We start from the raw sequence: 26337 nt of genomic DNA on the forward strand, positions 1-26337 counted from the left end.
TATCTAAATGTAAGCAAATTGTTCTGTCATTATCAATCAGCACAAAAGGTCAACAGCCCATCACTTTAGGAAATATCTCAAATATTGTATCTGATTTACTCAAAAAGATAGGACATTGGCACCACTGAAGTATACAAAAAATTTTTGGCATCCATGCAAACAAAAACATACGCACTATCAATAATCATGTCAATGCATGGTATTCTATTCCTGAATATCTATTCCCAAATATCCCTAATATTTGAACACCTTGGGAAAAAAAGTTTAAAAACTTAAGACTCTAAATTTTATATCTGGTCCAAATGATTTCATATTTAACCCTTTTAATTACCGTCATTTCCTTTTGTTAGCTCCTTCTGTATAACTAGAACAAGATTTCATATACCAATAATATAGATTTGATATATTGATTCAGGAACATACACTGGGATAGAAGATTTCAAGGATACAAGGCAGATTGAAATCCCTCCCCTTCAGCAGGAAATGAATCTTGAGACAAAGTCCCTCAACAGACCAGACTGCCAAAGTCAGGGACACCACAAGGAGTCCTCAAGCCAGCCAGAGATCTTCCCATCTGACCTCAGTATTAAAAGGTTTGGTGGCATACGTCCCAAATTGCCAGAGCCCTGCAGAGATGGTCCTCTAATCCCCATAGTATTTAGAGGGACGACTGTGTGGAGGCACTTTAAAAGGCCACAGGTTCTAAGGTACAAACCCTGATGGGACTCTCAGAGCCACTTCTTTCTCAGTGAGCCATTGGATGTATTTAACTTCATGGGTAGCACCCTCTGCCTTAGAGGAATAGCCCTTTTCTTGCTACATCTCTCACAGTTTTGAACTTTGTCTTCTCAATCTCAACTACTTCTAATCCTAGCAGCATATTGAGTATGACTTCACTAGGCCACTTTGGTTGGTCCCGAAATAAAATGATATGGATCTGAATTTTGGCTCTATGACATTTGCTGATAATTTACTGTGTGAGTTAGATAAGTTACTTAACCCCTATAAGCCTCCATTTCATCCCATATCAAATCAAATCATAATACCTACCTCATTGTATTACTATGAATGTTAACAATAACCCAAGTAAACAATATGGTATTGTATGTGGCACATACATGTTCAATACTACTATCCCATAATGTGTGTCTTTATAACTCTCTTAGCAAGTTCTTCATACTCCAATTTACCTCCTTTTAACCACTCCCTGTATCAGCTCTTCTACCCTATCCATGTTTTATGTTTCAACAGAAAACTATTGTTTTCTTGAAAACATTCAATTCCATTATTATGGATATTGTCAGCCATGGGCGAAGTCACCGCCTAATGGAAGAGCAACATTGTGTAATTTACACACACGCTTTCATGGCTGCTCAAGATCAAGGCAGTTAATCCTTCCTGTCATAGTCCATCCTTTCAGGATAATGAATCACAGTTCTACACATGACCTTTGTAAAGGACCCCTCATTTATGAACTTTGGTAATCCTGATCAGTAGAATTAATTAAAAGAAGTGCTTGGCTTTTCAAACCCCAGGTTTATAACATATTTAGCAATGGTTTTTACAGACCTTCTTTGGTTCAATTAGTTTCTATTATCACTAAAATTAGCAATGTAAGATAAGAATTATATACTTTAGGTCAAAGTGGATACTAACTTGCCTATTTTATTATAAAGAAAAAAATTACCTTCAAAGCACAGTTAATGTATCTTAAATACTTTATATTTTGATGAAATTCAATATAGTTGTGATCACCTGGAATTCTACTTTTTCAAACAATGTTCCATGGAGCCACCAGCTTCAATGGTGATGTCTCAGGGGACTTCCCTGAAAGTGTGATGAGGAGGAGGAGAAAGAGGAGGCATGTGGGTGGGTTCCAGGTCTCCCATGCCCACTGCAACCAGAACCGTTCTCTTTTCATCTTTGTTTATACTAGATTTCATTTTTCAAAATGGTTTTGCAGCTAAAAAAACAGTTTGGAAGTCCCTGAACTACAAGATACCTTTGGTCTTATAAAGAGCTCTATGCCCTCAAGTAAACACTCTTAAAAGTCAAATGGGAAGTAGAAATTTAGAGTTTCTAGTTAAGTTGGCATATTAATATGCTTATAATTCAAAGTCAACAAATTGAAGTCTTTCATCTTCTGGCTGTTGAATACTTTTAGCCTAAATCTACAGTAGAACAGAAAGAACGTGCCAAGTTAAGGATGCCTAAGTAAAGACAGCGGGCTCTCTTCAGTGATGGCCAATGGAATGTACATTTGAATTTAAAAAGTAATCTTTTCTTCAAGGTCAAAAAGTATTCTTAAATCTTCCCATGAAAATGCTGTCATTAGGAGACACACATCAACACTGAGGACCTATAAGAATAGCCAAACCCTTCTTATACCTTCCCTTGAAGCAGAATATCTCTGATTTCCGATTTTTTAAAAGTAATATTCATGTATGTAATACATGTATAAATTCAAGGAGTTTGATGACACTACAAATTCCCAGCCCTCAATACCAACCTGGTCTCACATTGTCCTCAACGCAGCTTTCTCTCCTGTTCTCCACAGACGCTACTTCAACCCTCTCTCCTTTCCTCAACTCTTTCCTCACCATTCTGGCTACATCTTCTTCAGAGGGAAAACACAAACTTTTTGTTGATACTCCCACAACTTCCCTGTGAAATCTGCAAACCAGTCTGTATCTGCCCTCACTCTGCTGGGACTGCCGTGGTCACGTCGACCACGTAGTGTCCTTCCCACCGGCTGTGGCTACTTCCTCTTCCCAGACTGTCTCCTCCACCACTTCCTGCCTTCCCAGAAACCCGCTCCTGCAGTCTCTCTCCTTCCCCCGCAACATTCCCATCAACAACTAAGCAGACTCAGGACTCTCTCTCACTTCAACTTCCCTATCCAGATGCTGGATTCACAGACAAAATTTTCAAAGAACTATCTCTTTTGCTGACTCTACTCCCTTCCTCTTATTTATTCCTCAACCCACTCCAACCTGGTTTCTGCCTCCACCACTCCACCAGAACTTTCCTTGCCAAAGTCACTAATGGCATTTATGTGGGAGACTCCAGTGGGGTTACTGAAGTCTTCATCTTCCTTGACCCGCGAGCAACACTGGACACTCTCTGCCAAAGTATGATTCTCTCCTTCTTTGTCAAGAACTGAAACTGGTTCTCTGTCCTTTCTCACACTATATCTCTACAGAAGCAGCCTCACTCACTCCTGCAGTCTTAGTTACCAACTGTGAGACAATTCCCCAATCCACCACAGACCTCTCCTCTGAGTTTCTACAACTCAAATACCTAGCTATCCAACTGCTGACTCAGCATTTACACTTGACAGTCTCAATGCTAACTCAAGTGAAGCAAATCATATTATAATATGTTAACATAGAATATTGATGTATAATGAGATGCAGTAATATCTGCCCTCCTAAAAATAGCCCAAGCCGATTAGTGCTCCCTCATTATCAACATTAATAAAATTGCCTAATTCTCATTTAACACTCAAAAGGATAGCCACAAAGTATAGAAAATTTATGCTAATTAAATGGTCATCATTTGAAGAGTATATACTTTTTAGTGTAAAGTGATTTTCTTCCTCCCTTTTTTCCAACTTACCTTCAATGGCACCTGACTTAAATATTTTAAAGCCTTGAGAAAATTTATAAGATTAGAAATTCTTCAAAAATTGAAATTTTATAAAAAAACTGAGTTGATTTCTCATCTTTTAGTCGTCTCATATTTCTGTTCATTGGCTCAAAGTATTAATCTAGTATATAGGGACAATATATGATTCATTGCATCTAAAATATCACTGGTCTTTTGCATAATTGCCAATGTTAAGGGCATCACACAGCTTGTCTGATAGTTAACATTGTAACTGTTTCCTCTGTAACCAGATGTGATGATTTCCACAGTATTTTAAAGATTCCTTCTAGAAAAGAGATTCTTCTAGATGAGATTCATGACTTAAAAAACACATTTCCCCAAATCATGTGTGTGATACATACTGGACTAAGAATTTTTACATTCTATTATTTTCTTTAAGTGTGCTATTTTCTTCTTCTCTCTTTCCCCTTCATTTAAATTTTTTTTTTCATATATGTAGAATCTGGAGAATTCACCATACAGATGCAATCCATTTAAATTATCCAAAATCAAATTACCTTTTTGACAACGTTAGAGCAATCAATTTTATGAATAATTCTGCAAACAATATTTTGATCACAGAAAACAAACCATAAGCTCTTAGAGAAAACAAATGACTTGAATGAAGAAATCCCAATGTGTTTATGTTGTCCATTGCATTCACATTCTTCTCCCCACCTCCCTTTTTCCACCAAAGAATATCTTGAGGGAAAGATGATCAATTCATTTACATTTCCAAGTAATATTGATATAATTGCCTAGACTACAGAAAGAAAAATCTTATCATATATTACATTCCTCATAATTAAAAAATTGTTAATGCTATAACATCTATAAATCTGTTTCCCAAAAAATTATTTTTATCAATATACTACTTAGTTACATTCTAATCTCTGTGTCTTTTTTATAGGATTCCTTTAAAGTAATTTTAAAATACCAAAAGTACCTTTTGCAACATGGTGGTCATTTGCAATATTAGTTCTTCATATCCCTGTTCAGTTACTTACCTAAAAGAAAAAAGAGAGAAAATAGTTTGAAATCACTTAAATTTATCATTGGGAATAGTTTTTATATTTCAACTAAAAATAAGTTTGCAGTAGGCACTGACAGAATTCTTTTTTTAAAAATGTCACTCTATTATAAATACAAAAGAGCAAAACAAAAAATATTTAAATGTTTCAAGAGTTCAGAAAAGTAGGCAAAATAATGTTTTAAAAGAAAAAAAAACAACATATTAATATATAAGAGGAATAGATTTACAAAAATATGAGAATGCCCATCCAATTATAAGGATCTTTAAGCAACATTGCTAGATTGCAGTCAAGCAATCTTGGGAACAAGACAAAATTCTTATGTTCACACGTGAGAATTCAATCATAGCTCACTGCAGTCCCAAACTCCTGGGCTCAAAGATCCTCCTGCCTCAACCTCCCAAGTAGCTGGGACTACAGGTGCACACCACCAAGATTGGCTAATTTTATCTATTTTTTGTAGAGACAAGATCTCATTATGTTGCCCAGGCTGGTCTCTAATTCCTGGCCTCAAGCCATTCTCCTACCTCAGCCTCCCAAAGTCTAGGATTATAGGCACCCACCTGAGAATTGATTTTATTGGTTCAAATATGCCAAGCACTTTGGTTTTCATGTTCTAAACAAAAGTTCACATAACCTATATTAAAACTTTTATGTCAAAACACGATAAAACAGTAAAAGAATCTTAGAAAGAACAAAAATCACTCTTATTCCACTATATTAACTCAAAAATGCTCTTATTCATCTGTGTTCTTTCTCCTTTAAATCTATGAGTATAAATATATAGTCATATATAGTTAAACCTGTGAGTATAAACTTAGCATGAATATGAATAGGTACTCACTTAAATCTAGCATATACAACACACTATGAATACAACATACTATATTCCATGTTACCGTCCAGTATTCATGCTTATCATTTTAACAATCATTCACTGACATGCAAGCCCATAAATGGTTATGAAAATATGAAGGACTCAAATACTAACAGGTTAGAAATGTTCTTATGGTTTAGGGTCCCTGGACCAGTATTCCCGGACTAATTACAGCAAAATCACTAGGGGTGCATTTTAAAAAATCACAAAGTCTTAAGTCCCATCCCAGTATCATTTTTAAAGACTTTAAGCTTTTTACAAACTCTCCTCTGCATATTAAGGCTTCAGAAAATAAAGCAAGAAACATTGCTTTATTTCAGTGGTTCCTAGACCAGCAAATTCAGCATCACCTGGGAACTTGGTAAAGATGCAAACTCCTGGGCTCTCCTCCACCTTCTGAATGGCAAACTCTGGGAGTGGAGCCCAATACTGTGTGTTTAATAAGCCCTCCAGATCATTTTGATGCAGCTGAAAGTTTGAGGACCCCTGCCCTATATAAAGCAATTTTCCGGATTTTTTGTCCTATTTATATTCTCTCACTTACGGACTATCTAAAGCCATGAAGGTGTTAAGGAAGTGTCATTCTGTGAACTCTCAGGAACTGGCACGTATCTTGTCCCACGCCCACCACTGCTCTTTGCCCCTCTCATCTTACTTCATTTACCCTACATCTAGATTAAAAGATTATACATCCCACGGATGTCATGTCCACAGTCACATAACTTTACTAGGAGGTACCAAAATTATAAACAGGTATCCAGACACTTAAATCACAACCATCATTTAAAATTCCCTTAGAATTGAGTACGTAACTGACGTCACGGCTAGCATAATACTTTGTTGGATAAAATCTCTCCATAGTTCACTTTGCGTGTGGTGAACAACCCCCTCTGTGCTTTAGTACCAATTTAGAAAGTACAATATTTAAGCATGCATAAGAAGTTTCCATGGAAAAGGCCAATCAAACGGAAAAAAGAGGAACACAGCCTCCAGGTGTCCAAAGAATAAAAAAAAAAAAAAGTTCACCAAAACCTTGCCCAATTAAAGTTCAAGGCATACAGACAATCACATCACAGAATATTAACTGTGGACCAAGTTGCTTGCAAGCTCTTACATGAGCGAATGCACTAACAGGGCCCTGATTCAACATCTCGCACAACAATGCGGAACACAACAGGAAAATCGATGTTGTACGCCGCGCGCTGAGCAAAGTGTTCCATCTGACATTTAGAACTGGTTGCACACAACTACTTTTAATTTTAGTCCCAATTCCAAGAGACTGCCAAAGACAGAGCTATTGCTTGAAGTCCCTGCTTCCAGCCCCCGTTGGGCTGCTCTGTAGAGCCTTTGAATGCTCTGGGCTCCCCTAACAGAACACACATTATTTCCTTTTGAAACTGAGTTCCTGGGCCTTTGCATACATGTTTATCCTCCAAGAAAATCAAGAGCAGTTGAAGTGCTCTCCTCTTCCCGTGGGTCCGTAACCCTCTTCTCTTAATGATGTGGTGTCTTGTGCTTAGCTCAGTTGTAAAGTGCACTTTTTGGCCGCCTTTGATTCACCATCCAATTTGATCCTCCTGGCTTCTGACTGTTGAATAGCTTTCCGCGGTAAAAATACATCACGCCTCTTTCTTTTTTCTTCTTTTAAGGCAGAGGTTTTACTTTGAGGTTGGCAAAGAAAACAACAATAAAAACCATTTGCAATAAATAAAATATCAGCTGGACAGATATCTTCAGCATTCAGCATCCTAACACTCTTCCTCCTTAAACTTAATAGGAAACCCTCTATGAAGACTCACAGTTTTTAATCTAGAATCTTTTTTCTCCTAATTTTAACAACCACTTAAATAGTAATAATAGGTACAGTGCCTTTCCCTCATGTTCTATCCATTTTCCAGAATGCTTGTTTCCATTCCTACCTCTTAGTTTCCATTCCTCCAGTCACAACTACTAAAAAACCGGATCTGAACAACTGAGTGAATATTTAGATGACTGTCAGAATCCCAGAGGTTAAAAGTAGCAGTTCTAAAACCCAAAGAAAATGACTTGCCACAAAAAGATATGCAATATTAACCGTGTAAAAGGCATTATTTAAGAGCCTTCCAATCTAGCTGGAGATGACATAATTAAACAAAAAAATTAATAATAATAAAAACCTTTAACTTATAGTGTGTTCCCAAGTATCAAAAATTGTATCGACTACTTTAAATACATCATCTCAATTAATATTCAAAACAACTACATGGGCTGGGTGCGGTGGCTCATGCCTGTAATGCTAGCACTCTGGGAGACTGAGGCAGGAGGATCGCTCAAGAACAGGAGTTCGAAACCAGCCTGAGCAAGAGCAAGACCCCGTCTCTACTAAAAATAGAAAGAAATTAATTGGTCAACTAAAAATACATAGGAAAAATTAGCCGGGCATGGTGGCGTATCCCTGTAGTCCCAGCTACTCAGGAGGCTGAGGCAGGAGGATCGTTTGAGTCCAGGAGTTTGAGGTTGCTGTGAGCTAGGCTCACTCCATGGCACTCTAGCCCAGGCAACATAGTGAGACTCTGTCTCAAAAAACAAACAAACAAACAAAAACAACTACATGAAAAGCCACCCTGTTATCTACATTCTACAGACAAGGAAAGTGAGGCTCTTTGTCTCTCTTGAGAGACAAAGTGACTTCTCAAGACCCTATGGCAGGAATGAAAATCAACCCAGGTTTTTCTGCTTTGTAAAGTCTTGGTCTCAGCTAGTTTCATGGTTTTATAAATCAAGGCAGTGGCCGGGAGCGGTGGCTCACGCCTGTAATTCTAGCACTTTGGGAGGCCAAGATGGACGGATTGCTCAAGGTCAAGAGTTCGAAACCAGCCTGAGCAAGACCAAGACCCTGTCTCTATTATAAATAGAAAGAAATTAATTGGCCAACTAATATGTATAGAAAAAATTGGCCGGGCATGGTGGCACATGCCTGTAGTCTCAGCTACTCAGGAGGCTGAGGCAGTAGGATTGCTTGAGCCCAGGAGTTTGAGGTTGCCGTGAGCTAGGCTGACGCCACGGCACTCACTCTAGCCTGGGCAACAGAGTGAGACTCTGTCTCAAAAATAAATAAATAAATAAATAAATAAATAAATAAATAAATAAATAAAGGCAGTGAAAACCAAATGGCAGATTGGTAGATCAGGCATTAAAGGGCTTAGTGGAAGGTAATCATTACAAAGGTAATGAAACTTAAACAGAGTTTTGAGGTAGTTAAGGGGAGAGAATAGAAAGGGAAACTGGAGGAAAGAAAAAAGAAGAGAAGAGGAAGACCCAAAGGGAAACTAAGTTAATACTGACTGGCATAACCAAATGTACAAAGCAGAGCTTCTCAAGGCAAGTCCAAGAGGCAACGAACAGACCAATCTGATATAATAATAGAAATATTTACAATAGAAATATGATACAATAATAGGTAAAATTGAAAGGGTAGGTTGGGGCTAGATTTCATAGGTCTTCAATGTCAAGCTAGGCAGTTTGACCTTTGTCCATAGAAGATGACAAGTTGTACCTCGGATTTTTAAATAAGGAAATGACATGATCAAAGTGAAATTTTAAGGAGATTCATGTTGCAAATGGGCAGACTGGCTTGGACAGGGGAAGAAAGAAATAGCTACAGTGGAAATAATATTCTAATAACTAATATTAGGGGCTCCAGCCACTAGAATATAAACTTCATAAGGCACAGATTATTGTGTTTGGTTTTTGTTTTTTTTTTTTTGAGACAGAGTTTCACTTTGTCGCCCAGGCTAGAGTGAGTGCCGTGGTGTCAGCCTAGCTCACAGCAACCTCAAACTCCTGGCTCAAGCGATCCTACTGCCTCAGCCTCCCGAGTAGCTGGGACTACAGGCATGCACCACCATGCCCAGCTAATTTTTTCTATATAATTAGTTGTCCAATTAATTTCTTTCTATTTATAGTAGAGACAGGGTCTTACGGTTGCTCAGGCTGGTTTCGAACTCCTGACCTCAAGCAATCCACCGCCTCAGCCTCCCAGAGTGCTAGGATCACAGGCGTGAGCCACAGGTTATTGTTTTTTTATAGGTAAAACGACATAATGTCTGGTGCTCAAGTTAAAATACTCCAGAAAAACAAAACAAAAATTGTGGAGTGAGAGATACATGAAACAAAATTAGCAAAATGATAACTGTTGAGGTTGAGCAGATACATGGAGATTCCTTGTATTATTCTCCTTCCTTTGGTCCATGTTTGAAAATTTCCATATAATATATTTTTTTTAAAGCCTCATGAAATGTGGCCAGTAAGACAAAAACAAACACCAACATTTTAGTCTATGTGGGGAGATGTCCCCCCAAACATGGCTGTCCTCACTCATTCATTCCCCCCATCACTTTTACGTCTACAATGTGCGGAGGGTTATCCGAAGGTGAACAGACATGGCCCCTACCCACACAGATCTCCTGACACAGGAGCAGCAAAATGGAAAACTAATGACAGTGATCCAGAGGCACTGGGATGTGCAGATGTGAACAAATGACAGTGGGGGTGCCAGGGACAGGATCGAATTGAATATTTTGAAAACTTGCTCTAGCTGTAGAGTTGACGAAAATGGATTGAAGAAAAACAGAGACAATGAGGATGGGAACTGAGACAGTAGAACTGAAACTAAAGAAGGTAAGAGTTGTTAAAGAAGCAATATAATTCTCTAACTACTTATAATTTACTTCTAATTTATTAACAAAATAGCTCACTCTGTTAGCTGCCTACTTTGTACCCAATTCTACAAAGAAAACCATGTGTAGGATCCTGTCATCTATGGTAAGGGGTAAGAAAATTGTGTTTTTATAGAGCCAGAGGGGGAAAAAGGAGAACATTATATAATGTATGCACATTCATCTTAATAATACTGTAAATGTTAACTAACAAAATGAGAAAAAAATAAAGAAATATATAAGTACAGAGCTCAAAAATTATTTTGGATGTCACTAAGAAAACATGTGAATACACATTAATTTATGCAATGAGTTTAATTTAAAGGGAACTCCTTTTATCTGAACTCAAATACGTGGTATTAGGATCCAAATGCCATAAAGTATATCTAATTACCAAGATCACATCTGTATTCTCTTAAGGAAGTTGCTTTTGCAGCTTTCACTAAAATATTAAAATATGCAAAAAGATATTCAAGTAACTACATGCCTGAATTATTCTTCATAATATTTCTTTCACTCATTTTTAAATAAAAATAATAAAACTACACCCCCAGGCAAGGCTTCACAGCCCCAGGACCAGGGTGGAGCAAGGTTAGAACAGATCGCACAAGGGCTAGGAAATGCCTTTTCTTTCCCTAAGTAAAGTGTCCAGAAGTGCAGAAAATATGTCTCGGTGATCATTTCTTTAAAAGTTTCTCAGACCAGAATGAATATCTGAACCGACAGTCACGGATCTCTGTCAGCGGGGCAGCAATGGCTTCATGGAGCTGACACATCCCATAGAAAAATACCATCTTCTGCTTTCCTCTGCTTTTATCTCCTGGTGCATCAACTACATACAAAAAAAAATTATCTCCCTTGGAGAATAGTCTGAGTAAGTCATGAGCTTAGTTATTTAGGTCTATGTTCTTTAGACAGGAGAAAGAAAAAGAACTGATTATTTCATTTGTTTTTATGTTCAAGGTTCTTTCTTCATGTAATTTCCAAATTAATTTCCAAACCCAGAATGTAGAACTTTTATTTGAAAAAATAATCAACACTGGTTTTAAAATGGTTGGCTTCGGTGGAGAAACCTCACAAACACTACTTCAGCCAAGTCACCGAGGTTCACATCCAGAGTGCTAAGTCATGCTAATAGTGTTACCATTGATATGAAGTGATGCAAATGGCACTTTATTCTGTGATCGTCCTCCCAAAAACAGATAATCCTGTCTAATTATGAGAAAATCATCAGACAAATTCCGACAAAGGGATATCCCACAATATACTTAACCAAAACTGTCAATGTCATCAAAAACAAAGCAAGTCTCAGAAGCTATCAAAGCCAAGAGGAGACCCAAGAAGACATGACTATAAATGTGGTATCCTAGAACAGAAAGGGGGCATTCTGTTAAAAACTAAGGAAATTTCAATAAACCATGGACTGTAGTTAATAACACAACTAATAACTTTAGTTAATAATAATTAATCATTCATTGTAATAAATATCCCATGTTAATGTGAAATGTTAATAACAGAAGAAACTGGGGGGGAGAGGATAACATCAGAACTCTATACTCTCTGCTCAATTTTTCTACAAACATAAAACTGTTCTAAAAAAGAAAGTCTATTCATAAGAGCAAAATGGTTGGCTGATCTTTTGATGAACTAAGTCAAAACATTTTCTCACCTTTTTAATTTATATCTTGATTTCTGTTTTATAAATTAACATTGATGTGATATTAAATCTCAGTTCTTTGGAGATAGAAGGAATACACATATTTTCTTCATTACCCCAAAACAGGTTTCCCAGCCTCAGAAATGGAAGCCAGAGGAAAATAGCTCTTATTATTTTTGGAAATAATGGGAATAAAACCTCTTGTGGAGACGAGAGTGCTGACACCTTTGGAGAGGAGGCATTCTGCCACAGTTGGCTGGAAGAGCGAGCAAGGGGGAGTGCAACCCATCGGTGCATTGGTCCCAAACAGATGTTCAACCCATTGACCAAAAAGACGCCCAGCATGGAGAGCTGAGCATTCATCTGGCCTCCGCCACAAGAACACAGAACTGCATCAGCGCGTGGACATTTTTATGGCTAGAATGATCCTTAAGAGATTATCTGCTCTAATCCCTTCATTTTCACAGACGAAAGAATTTGAATGCTCAACTAATTTCTGATAAGCAATCCTCTTAGCACTTTCACGAAATGGGAAAAATAAAGAGGCTGATCCTAAGAGGTTAAAGAAAATCAGTCACTTTTCTTAGTAATCGTGTATGCAAATAATTCTTGCTTGAGACAGGTGAATTTTTTTTTTTTTCCGTTTGAAGCCTTATGATGGGGAAGGGGAAATCAAAAACAAGTAACACGGGTGAAGATGCAAACAAGAGATGCATTGAACAGAGAGAGAAAATTGGTAGACTGGGTGGATGAACGCCAGGCCCCCGGGAAAACCCAGGGACACAACTCCTGTCGTGGGGGACAGAAGCTATAGCTATACAAGGTTTTTGGAAACAGACACAATTTTAGTTTTGCCTGAATGAGAATTTTAAGAATTGGCCACTTCCTTAGTGAGCGATTATCAGCGAAGCTCAGGGAGAAAGGACGCTAGCCTCAGCTGTAAGAGAAAAAAGACTTGTCACAACACCAGCTGGAAACGAAGCAGAGAGGGGAGCACACTGCACAAGGGGAAGCAGGGAAAAGAATTCACGATTCTTTCCCCTTGAATACAGGGGCTGCGCTTCACTCGGCCCATCCGTAAGCAGCGAACACACTGGGCGTGGTCACCGGGAGCTAGGTGGCTGTCGTCTAAGCACAGCTGGACTGCACAGGTGGTGACTCACTGAACAGAGCCGTGCTGGGATGGGAGCAGGCAAGTGGCTGTGGCGTGGTCCCCAGGCGGGATAAAGGGAGAAGCCCTCAAAGCCTCAGGTTGGTGGCAGCAGCAATGACACCTGAAAAAGCAGGCAGTGTGAGGCCGGCACGTATGGTGTTTATCCAAACCAGCCGCATCACGGCCAGAAGCTCTTTAGCCCCATTTCTGGCATCTGAGATGTCACAAAGGAGACCTCAGAGGCTGTCTCTCTCTTCCTGGACAGAAGTGTCACCAGCGCCCGTTCACTCGTCCTTCCTGCAAGGAAAGCGGGATCTCGACAAACTGGGAAGTGTTATGCGACATTCCTGAATTCTTTTTTCTCCCCTCTCAATTTTGTTCTGGTGGAAATGGTTAGTATTTTGTTTCCAAGGCACAGATTTTACCTCTCAGAATTGTTATTCACTTAAACAAAGCAAAGGGGCCGGGCGCGGTGGCTCACGCCTGTAATCCTAGCACACTCTGGGAGGCCGAGGCAGGAGGATCGCTCAAGGTCAGGAGTTCGAAACCAGCCTAAGCAAGAGCAAGACCCCGACTCTACTATAAATAGAAAGAAATTAATTGGCCAACTAAAAATACATATAGAAAAATTATCCGGGCATGGTGGCGCATGCCTGTAGTCCCAGCTACTCGAGAGGCTGAGGCAGGAGGATCACTTGAGCCCAGGAGTTTGAGGTTGCTGTGAGCTAGGCTGATGCCACAGCACTCTAGCCCGGGCAAAAGAGTGAGACTCTGTCTCAAAAAAATAAAATAAAATAAAATAAAATAAAATAAAATAAAATAAAATAAGCAAAGGGCTTGACAACAGAACTTACTCTCCCATTTGCCCCTGGTGAATAAAAGGCCATGCTCTATGCAGACCCTACAGCCCACAGTTTATACCACAAATGGCAAAAGAAATAATTTTTGAAAGTACACTGTAGCTCCTCTCCCCTGTGGCTGGAAAACAACGTACAAACAGCTAAGCTCTCTAAATAACCCATGAACATAAATTAAGTCAGAGCTTTGCTCTGAGTCCAGAAATCCTGCTGACCCTTCCAAGTATTCTAAAGCAACTTCCTTTTGCTCTGTCAGAGGCTCTGGGCAGAGTGACCTGGAGCAGAAGCAGTGGGGTGGAGGCGATGAGGCACTGAGAACAAACACCTCCATTGTGCAGCAAGACTCACAAACACAACACAAGCAGGGCAACGCGGCGGCGGCCACAGTGCACGCTGCCTCGCGGACAGTTTGAATGCCCTCACTTTGACACATATTCTCCAAGTGGAACGGTTTTCTGAAGTTACTGTCAACCAAAAAAAAAAAAAACAGAAAAACAAAAACAAAACTCTTTTCAAGCTACTTTTGTTCCTATTTTGATTTTGGAATTGATAAATACTGAGGAAAATAAACTCTCCAATTTGGGGACAGATTTCACGGGATGTTAGGCAGAATTTCAAAGTAACCAGTCTATGAAGTTGCTTCTGAATTAAAAATGCTCCTATGGGTTCTGGGGCGATGATATCACTCATCTGAAAAAATACAGACGTCCCAGCATCTGCAAACTCTGGTGCTATAATGAGCATAACAGCAAAACAGTGACCTTCTTGGAGCATTAAAAAACAATCTATAAATTCCCCAAAGAATAGACAAAGATAATGTTTCTGCCACTCTAAGGAGAAATCTATGGTGTTCCGCACCTAAAAGACTATAAAACTGGTGGGGACAGTAATCCTGATCATCACTAATGAATGAAAATCCCTTTTGCAAATCCTGCTTTGAATGAAGATTTTTTTTCTTTTAAATTGAAAATAGGCTTGCTTACCCAAGTCTGTGAAAGAGACGATTACAAGGCTTTATGTTGAGTATATCAAGTTCTCCCTAAGGACTATGTTGATGTCATCTACTGTGATATTAAGCTAATATGCCTGTTTTTTTGGTGCCATCTGTAATTTTTACCCAAATGGAATAGGACAGCAATGATGCTAAGTGGTTCAATGGTTGTCACAATAGAAGTTTCCATTAGGAAATTTCCATTAGGTAAATATATTTAAGACTATTTAGGATAACTAAATTACTCTTAGGCCATTTACCAGCACACTGATGCTTCATTTCTAAGCCAACTCCACTGGGAGAGCCCTACAAAACCTCTACACAAAATGTATCTAATGTATCAGCATGCTGATGTCACTAGTCATATATGTGAATTAACACTGTCAGGCAGTTAGTGAATTACTGGAAATTTTATCACTTGTTAGTTACAAAGACTGGGAGAAAAAAGAAACATTATAGATCAATATATATTATATACTTGGTTTTCAGATCTTTCAGTCTCATCATATCCGTTCCAGTGTTCTAAAGCTTGTTTCATTGATGAGACTCAAAGAAAGCACAGCAAAACCACAGGTGTAACAAACTTCCCTTTGGTTTCCACTCCTGTGAAATCAAGCTAAAATAGCCAAGAGATGGTGGAAAAATTGGGGCAGTGAATTCTAAGGGTGACAATACAAAAAAAAAAAATCATGCTTCCAATAAAGAATGACACGAATTCATGGATCTTTGAACATTTGCCATTTTTCTGTGTTTTCTATATCCAACTCTTAGGAAATTGTGGATGGAACATTCTATAGCACATCCAAAGAAATGTTTAGTTCCTCATAAAAATGTGTTACCAGTTTTCTACAGTTTTTCCTACTACAGTCAACTCTTACGTAGAACAGGGACATAGCATTCATTTGTAAAGTATTTTTTTAAATTTATTTATTTTTTTATTTTTTTCCAGCATACTGTGGGGGTACAAATGTTAAGGTTATGTATATTGCCCTTGCCCCCCCCTTCGAGTCAGAGCTTCAAGCGTGTCTATCCCCCAGTTGGTGGGCATCACACTCATTATGTATGTATATGCCCATCCCCTCCCCCGCACCTGCCCGACACCCGATAAATGTCATTCCTGTATGTCCACTTAGGTGTTGATCAGTTAATACCAATTTGCTGCTGAGTACATGTGATGCTCATTTTTCCATTTTTGGGATACTTCAGTTAATAAATGGGTTCCAGCTCTATCCAGGAAAATACAAGAGGTGCTCTATCACCATTGTTTCTTTCTTTTATTTATTTAATTTGCCTACTTTCTTCTTTTCACTGACAAGTCTTGCTTCAAAGCACCATTGTTTCTTATAGCTGAATAGCACTCCATGGTATACATATACCACATTTTATTAATCCACTCATGTATAGATGGGCATTTCGGTTGTTTCCACATCTTTGCAATTGTGAATTGTGCTGCTATAAAATTCTAGTGCAGGTGTCTTTTTCATAGAGTGACTTTTGTTCTTTTGGGTAGATGCCCAGTAATGAGATTGCTGGATCAAATGGTAGATCCACTTGTATCGCTTTAAGGTATCTCCATATTGCTTTCCACAGAGGCTGAACTAGTTTGCAGTCCCACCAGCTCATTTGTAAAGTATTTTCATACTTAAAGTATGAAAGTTTCAAAGTATAAAAGTACTTTATCTATAATATATATAATACACACATACTGTATACATATATGGAACAGCAAATACAAAAATTTTATGTCAGTCAATAATTTTAGTCTCCTTAAAAAGAGAGATGCCTTCCATTTATGCAAGTGCATTGGGTCCTCCTTCCCCACTAGACTGAATTTCTCGAGTACCCAGATGGTCTTGTACTAACTTCTGTATACTGGGGCCTATTACATGCCTGGCCCATAGTAAGTGCTAAGAAATAAAAAATCTGGGTTAAAAAAAAAAGTCACCTAGAGCATTTGGAAATGGGACATCACAGAGATTAGAGATGAGGAATCAACGAGGTATGGTGGAAACGGCACAGGGTTGGGGTCAGCAAACTCGTGCCTCCACCCTGATTCTGTCATTTGCTGTCTGTGTGACATCAAGTAAGTGACTCTGCCTCTATGGAGGTTTCCTCCATCTCTAAAAAGGGGAGAAGAATCTTGCAAGAGCATTATAGAATAGAGAATGTATGGAAAGTGCAGAGGTTCATCAATGGTCATTATTATGATAAAGTTTTCTCAGTTTGTTTATAACAAGTTAAGACTTGAGGTGCATTATTACTCATATTCATAATATCTCCCACTCATAGGTGTTTGCACTTTTCCAAACACCTTATAAACTTTATCATATTAATCCAGTCAATAATCATGTGAAATGGAATTATTTCCATTTTGTATCTGAGAAAATTGAAGTTAACATTCCCAGGACTATTTATAAGATTAGAGCTAGAATATGAGAATGGGCTCTTCATGGAACATAAAAACAATACATTTTTTTAAAAATTTACCAAAATATAGTTGAAAGAACCATTTTCTGGGTGTATTATCTGCTTTAATAAAGGACTTATAAAAAAGATTAAATGATATTTTAAAAATGTGTAAACGCATGGAGATTGACCTTCTCCCCATCCTAAAGGCCACGATAGCAACAGCATAAGAAGCAAAATATAAGAAGTCAAACTGGTTTTGCAGAAATCATTATTAAGTGTAAAACTAAAACCTCATATCCTATGACTTCAGGACTCAAAAGGGATAAACTAAGAACAAAACCAAAAAGAACTATTATGTTTTAATGTTTAACTTCAATACTATCAACATATGCGACACTTACAATCTTTTTTTTTTTTTTTTTGAGACAGAGTTTCACTCTGTGGCTGGGACTAGAGTGCCGTGGCGTCAGCCTAGCTCACAGCAACCTCAAACTCCTGGGCTCAAGCATCCTCCTGCCTCAGCCTCCCAAGTAGCTGGGACTACAGGCATGCGCCACCATGCCCGGCTGATTTTTTCTGTTTTTAGTTGTTTGGCTAATTTCTTTCTATTTATAGTAGAGACAGGGTCTCGCTCTTGCTCAGGCTGGTCTCAAACTCCTGAGCTCAAGCAATCCTCCCGCCTCAGCCTCCCAAAGTGCTAGGATTACAGATGTGAGCCACCGCGCCCGGCCGACACTCACAATCTTGATTCTGCATCTTTGCAGCTCGGACTATGAAACATTAATTCCTAATAGCAACACACCCAATTCCAAGTTTGTAACTAGAATAAGATCAGCCTTCATAGCAGGTCCATGTCTTTGTAAAGCACTTTACATTCACTAAGAGTTGTCAGACATTTTACTTCAACAATCTTCAAAATTGAGTCAGGCAGCTGTTATGATCCTCGATAATTATAAAAGCTATCATTTGTTGAATTTCTACAATGACCAAGACATTATATACGAGCGCACACACACGTGCACACACTTACCTCATTCCAATCCTTACAAAGGCCCCATAAAATAATAAAAATATTATTATTCCTAGTTTACCAATTAAACTTCTGAGGCTGCTTGCCCAAGGAGCTTGCCCAAGATTAATAAATGTAATCTAATCCCAAGGACCAAATTTTCCTGCCATGCCAAAGTTATTTCCCCTTTTCTATCACATAATGCCTAGAAAATATTTAAGAAAATAGCATTTGGCTAATGGCCTTTTCCATTTCCACCCCTTCCTTCCTACCTGGAACCCAAAAAAGTTTCACTGGCCCAGAACTATCTAGAACTCCCACATCCCATCTGAATCTGTACCCTCCAGGAGTGGCAGGTGCTAAATGTTTCTCCTACCCAAATTCCCACCCACCCCTGCTACCATCCAAGCTTACCTAGTCCACCTCTATTCTTTCATATCTCTTTGAAACACAAATTATCCTTATAACAATAGATGTTGGCACATTTTATTCCTCTGGAATGGTTTATTCATTCATTTAGTAAATAAATAATTATTGAGAAATTATTATGCAATACTTTCATAAACTAGTGCTTAATTCTAAGGACCAACTACAGACATGAAGCTGTATTTATCTTCAGATGAGTCTTTGGATGCCTCTCAAAGCACAGCTGCAGAAATCACTTTCTCTCTCTATGTATCATACAGATAGAAATAATATATAATATTTCTATATATTAAGATATAATAAGAGATAACACTTATCAAGTGTTGGCTCTTTTCTAATGCTATACATGTATTATCTCATTTAAAACACGCAACAACCCTATAAAATAGGTAATAATAATATTCCTATTTTGTTGGGGGGTTTTTTTTGAGACAGAATCTTGCTTTTTTGCCCAGGCTAGAGTGAGTGTCATGGCGTCAGCCTAGCTCCCAGCAACCTCAAACTCCTGGGCGCAAGTGATCCTCCTGCCTCAGCCTCCCTAGTAGCTGGGACTACAGGCATGTGCCACCATGCCCAGCTAGTTTTTTCTATATCTATTAGTTGGCCAATTAATTTCTTTCTATTTATAGTAGAGACAGGGTCTTGCTCTTGCTCAGGCTGGTTTCGAACTCCTGACCTCAAGTAATCCGCCTGCCTCAGCCTCCCAGAGTGCTAGGATTACAGGCGTGAGCCACCTCGCCCGGCCAATATTCCTATTTTGCATATAAGGAAACTGAGGGAAAGTGGTGAGGCATTTTCACAAATGTCATATGGCCAGTAAATGGCTGGATCAGGGTTTGAGCCAGCCACAGTGGCTCACACCTATAATCCCAGTGACTCAGAAGAGAGGCTGAGGCAGGAGGATCGCTTGAGGCCAGGAGTTCAAGACTATCTATCCTTGGCAACATAGTAAGACTTCATCTCTAAAAATGTTTTAAAAATTAGCCAGGCATGGGGGCTCACGCTTGTAATCCCAGCAACTCCGGGAGGCTGAAGCAGGAGTATCACTTGAGCCCAGAAGATCAAGGCTGCAGTGAGCTATGATTGAGCTAGTGTGCTCCAGACTGGGCCAGAGAGTGAGACCCTGTCTCTAAAAAAAAAATAAAAATAAAAGAATCAGAGTTTGAACTTAATTCTGCCTCCAGAACTGCTAGTTCTAACTACTAAGCTATATTAATAATACGTCTAGCTCTATGTAATGATCAGGGCATATACACATCCTAATTTACCTAGAAAAATTCTGATATATGCTTGTTTTCCAAGCATAATAAATAGTACTCCCTTCTACTACCAAAAGTATGCTGTTTTGAAGAATAAATTATATTGCCAGCTTATCTCCAATAAAAGAACTGATCACTCGACATGGCTATAATAGAAAACAGCACAAGATTATTAATTTTGTAGATTTTACTGTGATCAGATAAACAAACTCTATAATGTACTTGCTGGGTCACAAAAGGATCTGGGGAGGAAGCAAAGATAAAAGGTGAGAAGTCAATGACCTTGATTCAAAAACAGCATCTGCTACTGCTACTTACGTGGCAAGAGGCAAGTCCCATAATCTGAGTCTCAATTAGTCTCATCCATTAAATAGAGTTAAAAAACACTAAATCCCAGTGGTGTGGTGAAAAGTAAACAAGATTACACAGGAAAAGTGCCTGGAACAGTAACTTTACTCCTGGAACATGATACAGTCTCAAAAAGATAGATGTTTAGTTATTGTTTGGAACACACTTTCTCTTCTACTGTACAGTATATCATTTTTTTTCCTGCAAATGAAAATGAGTTCTTAGAGGGACTCAACAGCCTTTGAATCTGCACCTCACATTACAGAGTCGAGAGAAATGTGTATCATTTCTGCTACAATCTTTATACTTAGGAGTTATGTCTGAAAATGAATCCATTTCCTAATGCATTCCTGGAAGGCCATGCAATCAATATTCTATAGCCCAAGTATTTACTCATTGTAGGTGGCCTCCCATGTAGGTTGAAGAACTTATTTTTATTCTAGAATCTGGTACTTCAAAGACTGAGGAGCCAAGTTTCAAGATTCATCTTGAGGGAACAGGAAGGAAATCCCTGAGCAGCAAGGTATCATAAAGAAAGCTCTTTGCCTTTCTCCCACTGTGAAAGAACAAAACTATTTGGCAAGAGATGCTATGTTTGTACCTCCTTGTCCTGAGTTTAAAGGAAGAAAAAGAGGTGGAAAAGAATGGAAGGCGTCTAAATGTATTATAAACCCTAAATGTTATTAGTTTTACATATCTAAGCCTGTTTAATTGTTTATTTCATCTTTTGTTTCAGTCGTCTCTCCTCATAGCATGTCTTTGCTAGATAGTAACAAAGCAAGAGCTGAAAACTGAGGTATTTTTACCAGCACGTTATAAAAAGGAGAAACAAATTTATAACTGCACTCAAGTAAGAAAACATCACAATCCCACAGACCTCTGCAACCCTGAATCTTTAGATGAAGCTTCATCCAGCACTGGATAACATTATATGTGGTAATTACGTTTCCTTAACTCAAATAATTCATGCCAATTCCATAACTCATGCAACTCCCTACGGATTTAGCAATTCTCGAACAGCTGGGGGGTGAAGTAAAGACCATAAACTCAGTTCTTTTCAAGGATAAATTAAAACATAAACCTATTGGATCATGACATGCTCAACTAATAAAATAGCATGTTTTACTTTCCTTTCTCATATTAATTTTGTATAGTAGGAATAATTGGTCATTTTTTAAAAGGAAAAAAAAAAAAGTCAGGAACCCAGCAAAAAAAAAAAAAAATCAAGGGAAAAACTAAAACAAGAAAAATCTAAAAAATAAAAAGTATAATAGCAACAAAACCTAAAGTGAGGAACCTAAAATAAAATTCAGTGTTTATTCTGGTCTATTCCGCAGACCTCTGTAGAACTATTGGGCTCTATTGTGTGGAGCACAAATCCTAAAAAGTATATAACAGTCTATAGTATTCTGTCTGGTATAGAAACAACATCATGCATCGCTCACCCTAAAGAGCAAAAAAGGACAATATCACCCATAAAAGAGATGATAAATGGTGAGCACAGTGTTCAAGTGACTTTAAGGTTTATCTTTTTGAATGAATGGCTTCAATAACAATAGCACTCATGGAATAAAACAACTGGAAGTGGTGTGGTTTCTCCTGAACAAGCCTAACAAGCTGGAGGAGAAACTTTTATTTTAAGGAACCCTTCATAAATTGAGATTTTTTTTTTAAAGGAGAAGAGAGATGTGTTATTTATAAGGAAGCTGAAAATTTTAATTCACAGTTTTACGACACGTCTTGATAAATATTCACAGTCAAAGAAACCAAATATGATGTGCGATTTCTGCCCTCATTTCTTTTTTCCACCACTATTAACAAGCCCTACAGAGAGCCCACCAGAGTGATAAGGTTCAGTGTACTCGGGTCAGCATTCTGAGTCATCCTCCTCTTTGTTTGGCTGTCCTGACATGGCGCATGTTGGTGCTACAATGACAGCTGACAACTGCTTTTCCTGTTTGAAAAGGCTTCGCCATTCAATTTGGACCAAAAACATTTGTCATGTTGTGGGCAGTGGATTAACTATAATCAGACCAAGCCAGTGGCACTGCCAATGCCAGATTGAAAGAATCTGGTGGTACAAAGGCTGGATTTATCTTGTTGAGCATTGCTGGGGCGTTTCTTTGGGGCTAGAAGCAGGGAAAGGGCGAGGTTAGAAACCAGGCAGGACTACCTCTATGCAGAATCAGTCAGCTGTTTCAAGCTGTTTAGCCGGCTAAAAATTGCCAGAAAAAGAGATATTTTGATATTGATTATTATATTTTAAAATGCAAATTCTTGTTATTTTCAGAATGCAAAACAAAAAAATTGTTCCTCATATATTTCTGTGCTTGTAAAAAGTTTTATTCATTATATGAAATGTCAGCATATTCTGACTCTGAACAACTCTCTAACTTTCTGGAACTCATTTTTCATCATGCCTGGTGATTAGATTAATCTCTAAGGTCCATTCTACCTTTAGAATATGATGACATGAAACATTCTATTGACCATTTCCACTTTCTATATAGCTAGATAAGTCCCCACCAATTCACTTTTTTAACTTGTGAGTTGTTATCAAAGGAAGCATATAAACACTGTATGATATACATAAATAGCACTAAAATCTACAGTTAAAATCATCTTCAAAAAACTAACAAGTGGGCCATGAGCAGTGGCTCATGCCTGTAATCCTAGCATTCTGGGAGGCTGAGGCAGGAGGATCACTCAAGGTCAGAAGTTCAAGACCAGCCTGAGCAAGAGTCAGACCCCATCTCTACTAAAAAAAATAGGAAGAAATTAATTGGCCAACTAAAAATATATGGAAAAAATTAGCCAGGCATGGTGGTGCATGCCTGTAGTCCAAGCTACTCGGGAGGCTGGGGCAGGAGGATCACTTGAGCCGAGGAGTTTGAGGTTGATGTGAGCTAGGCTGACACCACAGGACTCTAGCCCGGGACTCTGTCTCAAAAAAAAAAAAACAAAAAAAAAACTAACAAGTGAAGGAAAAGACTACTTATCTTAGCTTTTGTTAAAATATAGACTTTAGCATAGACTTCAGTTTATAGGCCTTATATCACAGCTATAATATCCAAGAAAAATTATTTGAAAACTCTGCAGGCTGTTCTCAAAATACTCAAAATGGTTTAAAATAAATTATCATGAAATGTTAAAAATATCATATTTATCCAAGTTTGGCCAAATACCAGTCAATGTCAGAGATTTAATAAATACTGAGCATTCACTATGTGTCAGAAATTGTTGAAAATACTGGGGATATAAACCAATGTCTCTGTCCCCACAGAGCTTATTGCTTTCCTCATTTGTACAAGACTTAAGACCAATTTCTAATTTTTCACTCACACCTATCTGTATATGAGTAAGTACAAAAATTTCAGCAAGTAAATAGTTTTAAAACAATAGGAAAATATAGAGAACATATCTTTTACCCTTAATGCTGCCCTATCCAATATGATCTTCAGGAGGGCATAGGGTAACCCAGCCTGGTGACATAGGGACCACTATAGTACCACCATTGTACTTTGTTTCACACTAATGAACGTCTTTATCTTTTGTATAAGACACTGTTATTTTTATGGAATTTATCCAGAAATATTTTTCATATTCTCAGGGTAGATCATATTCCCTAAAACTATGTTGTTAACTATTATCTGCCTGCATTAGGTGGTGAAATCAACAGAACCTAGTCTTTTTACTTCATTTTGTTTTATAATCTCTCAATTATTAATGTGTTAAAGCTGGTATTCTGGCTTAACTCTAATTTGGATGATTCATTTTGCCTACACAGATTTCCTTACAGTTTCCATTGGATAGATAGGGCAGTCTTGGATTCTGATCCTGAACGAACATTCTTATTGTTCTGAACCGTTGCACAGTTGCCTCAGATCAGATTTCCATCCATTCCAACTCCATAAACATCATTCAGAATCCAAAATGGAAAATACATCTTAAACTAGCAATGAATATTTTTTTCTTTTTTCCTTTTTTAGAAACAAGGTCTCATTATGTTGCTCAGGCTGGGCTCAAACTCTTGGGCTTGAAGAATCCTCCCACCTGGGCCTCCTGAGTAGCTGGGGCTACAGGCACATGCCACCACACCCAGCTGAATGTTTCAACAACTAAAAAGGGGGTTAATTTTTCTTCTTTTGTAACCTCGCAATCTTGACCCTAACCTTGCTGGGAATTACTTCTATATATTTTTCCCTAAATATAGGTCTATAAAAAAATTCGAGGATCCAAAGTTTGGAGAAAAATGACTATTCATAGCAACCAACAGAGCTATATATTCACCAAACAACAGTATACAATTCTGTTAGTTATTTAAAATTGTGCTATAGAAGATACTTGATAATATGGTCATGATAAAGTAACATAAAACCTAAAATGGGTAGTCTACTTTCGTTTTGATAAAAAAGTGAGAATTCAGACTAAAATGTTAAGTAGTTATTTTCATGTAATAAGCAGAGTCATGCACTTTACTTTCTTCTTGTAGCTTATCTTTACAATAAACTTTTGTAACAAGAAACCAACAATTGAAACTATTGTCTAGAAAGAGACAGCATTATCCCATTTTTTCCTCACTCTAGGACGCTAAATGAAAGTGAAAAGGACCAACTAAGACCTTCCTTAATTCCATTAACTCTGAGGAATTTACAAGGAAGTTACCAATCCCTGGTCTAAATAATCAAAAAAAGGAAAAAGGAAAAGGATTGGAGGACACAGATAAAAGATGTTCTAGTCAAATTTGTATCTGCTAATTAAATGGAAGGAGCAAGCTGTTCTTTTGTTTTTCCCCAAAGACTACAAATCTCTTTTAACCTACAAAGCTAACTTTTCTAAGTACATCAAGAGCTAGTTTCCTGAAGGAAGAAGATGCTTTGCTATTGGCATTTCACACTTTGTACAATGGTAGGAACTTAACAGACTTCAGCTGACCCAGCAGAAAAGCTCTCTAAAGCTCAAAACCTATTTCATCAGTAACTGTCAATAGATAGAATTGTTTTCACGTACTACTAGGTTCCAGTGCTTATTGACTTAGTAAACAACTGGTATATTAACTACACCCAAACAAAATGGGGCATTCTTTACTACAAGAATTACATAAGCACTTTCCAATAGAACTTTCTGTAATGATGGAAATGTCCTGTCATCTGTCTAGATACGTAGTTTAGGGGGTCAGAGGGATAAGGTAAGATGGAGGGAGAGATTACAAAAGGGCTCGGAGGAGACTTTTTTTTTAATTTCACAAACTCAGAAGGACTGGATTGGAGGAAACTTTTAAGCATAAAAGATATGTTTAGGCCGGGCGCTGTGGCTCACGCCTGTAATCCTAGCTCTTGGGAGGCCGAGGCGGGCGGATTGCTCAAGGTCAGGAGTTCAAAACCAACCTGAGCAAGAGCGAGACCCCGTCTCTACTATAAATAGAAAGAAATTAATTGGCCAACTGATATATATATAAAAAATTAGCCGGGCATGGTGGCGCATGCCTGTAGTCCCAGCTACCCGGGAGGCTGAGGCAGGAGGATCACTCGAGCCCAGGAGTTTGAGGTTGCTGTGAGCTAGGCTGACGCCACGGCACTCACTCTAGCCTGGGCAACAAAGTGAGACTCTGTCTCAAAAAAAAAAAAAAAAAAAAAGATATGTTTATTACTTTGAATATAATGATGATTTCAAAATTTATTTTCAAGTTGTCAAAGTACACACTTGAAATATATACCTTTTACTTTACTTTTACTTCTGTAAAGCTATAAATGTGTGTGTGTGTGTGTGTGTGTGTGTGTGTGTGTGTGTGTGTCCCACTGTGCTAGAAACATGTAGGGGATTTTACTTTTGTTAGAGAGCTGCTTTATGATACAAAGCTGGAGTTTCACTCTAAGAACCTAATCGTTGTCAATCCTGGAATTCAGAAATGTCAGAACATTGATGAGAGTCAAGGGGGACCAGCACTACTGTCTCCTGGCTGGAGACACAAAAGA

General features: G+C 38.2%; 1 protein-coding gene across 9 annotated transcripts in view; it reads right to left on the minus strand.

Annotated features, from left to right (window-relative positions):
- ANK2 (ankyrin 2) overlaps window positions 1–26337 on the minus strand; it is a 559765-nt gene that overhangs the window by 410202 nt on the left and 123226 nt on the right. For 5 of the 9 annotated variants that reach the window (XM_075998078.1, XM_075998073.1, XM_075998069.1 and 2 more), the window contains one exon: window positions 4595–4655. The exons of the other annotated variants lie outside the window; for them this stretch is intronic. In XM_075998078.1, the coding sequence (XP_075854193.1) occupies window positions 4595–4615 (21 nt within the window). In that variant the 5' untranslated portion in view covers window positions 4616–4655. Of the gene's footprint in view, window positions 1–4594; window positions 4656–26337 lie in introns of those variants that run through there. 9 annotated transcript variants of the gene reach the window in all.

This window comes from Microcebus murinus, chromosome 27 (genome assembly GCF_040939455.1).
Source record: "Microcebus murinus isolate Inina chromosome 27, M.murinus_Inina_mat1.0, whole genome shotgun sequence".
NCBI classification, from domain to species: domain Eukaryota; kingdom Metazoa; phylum Chordata; class Mammalia; order Primates; family Cheirogaleidae; genus Microcebus; species Microcebus murinus.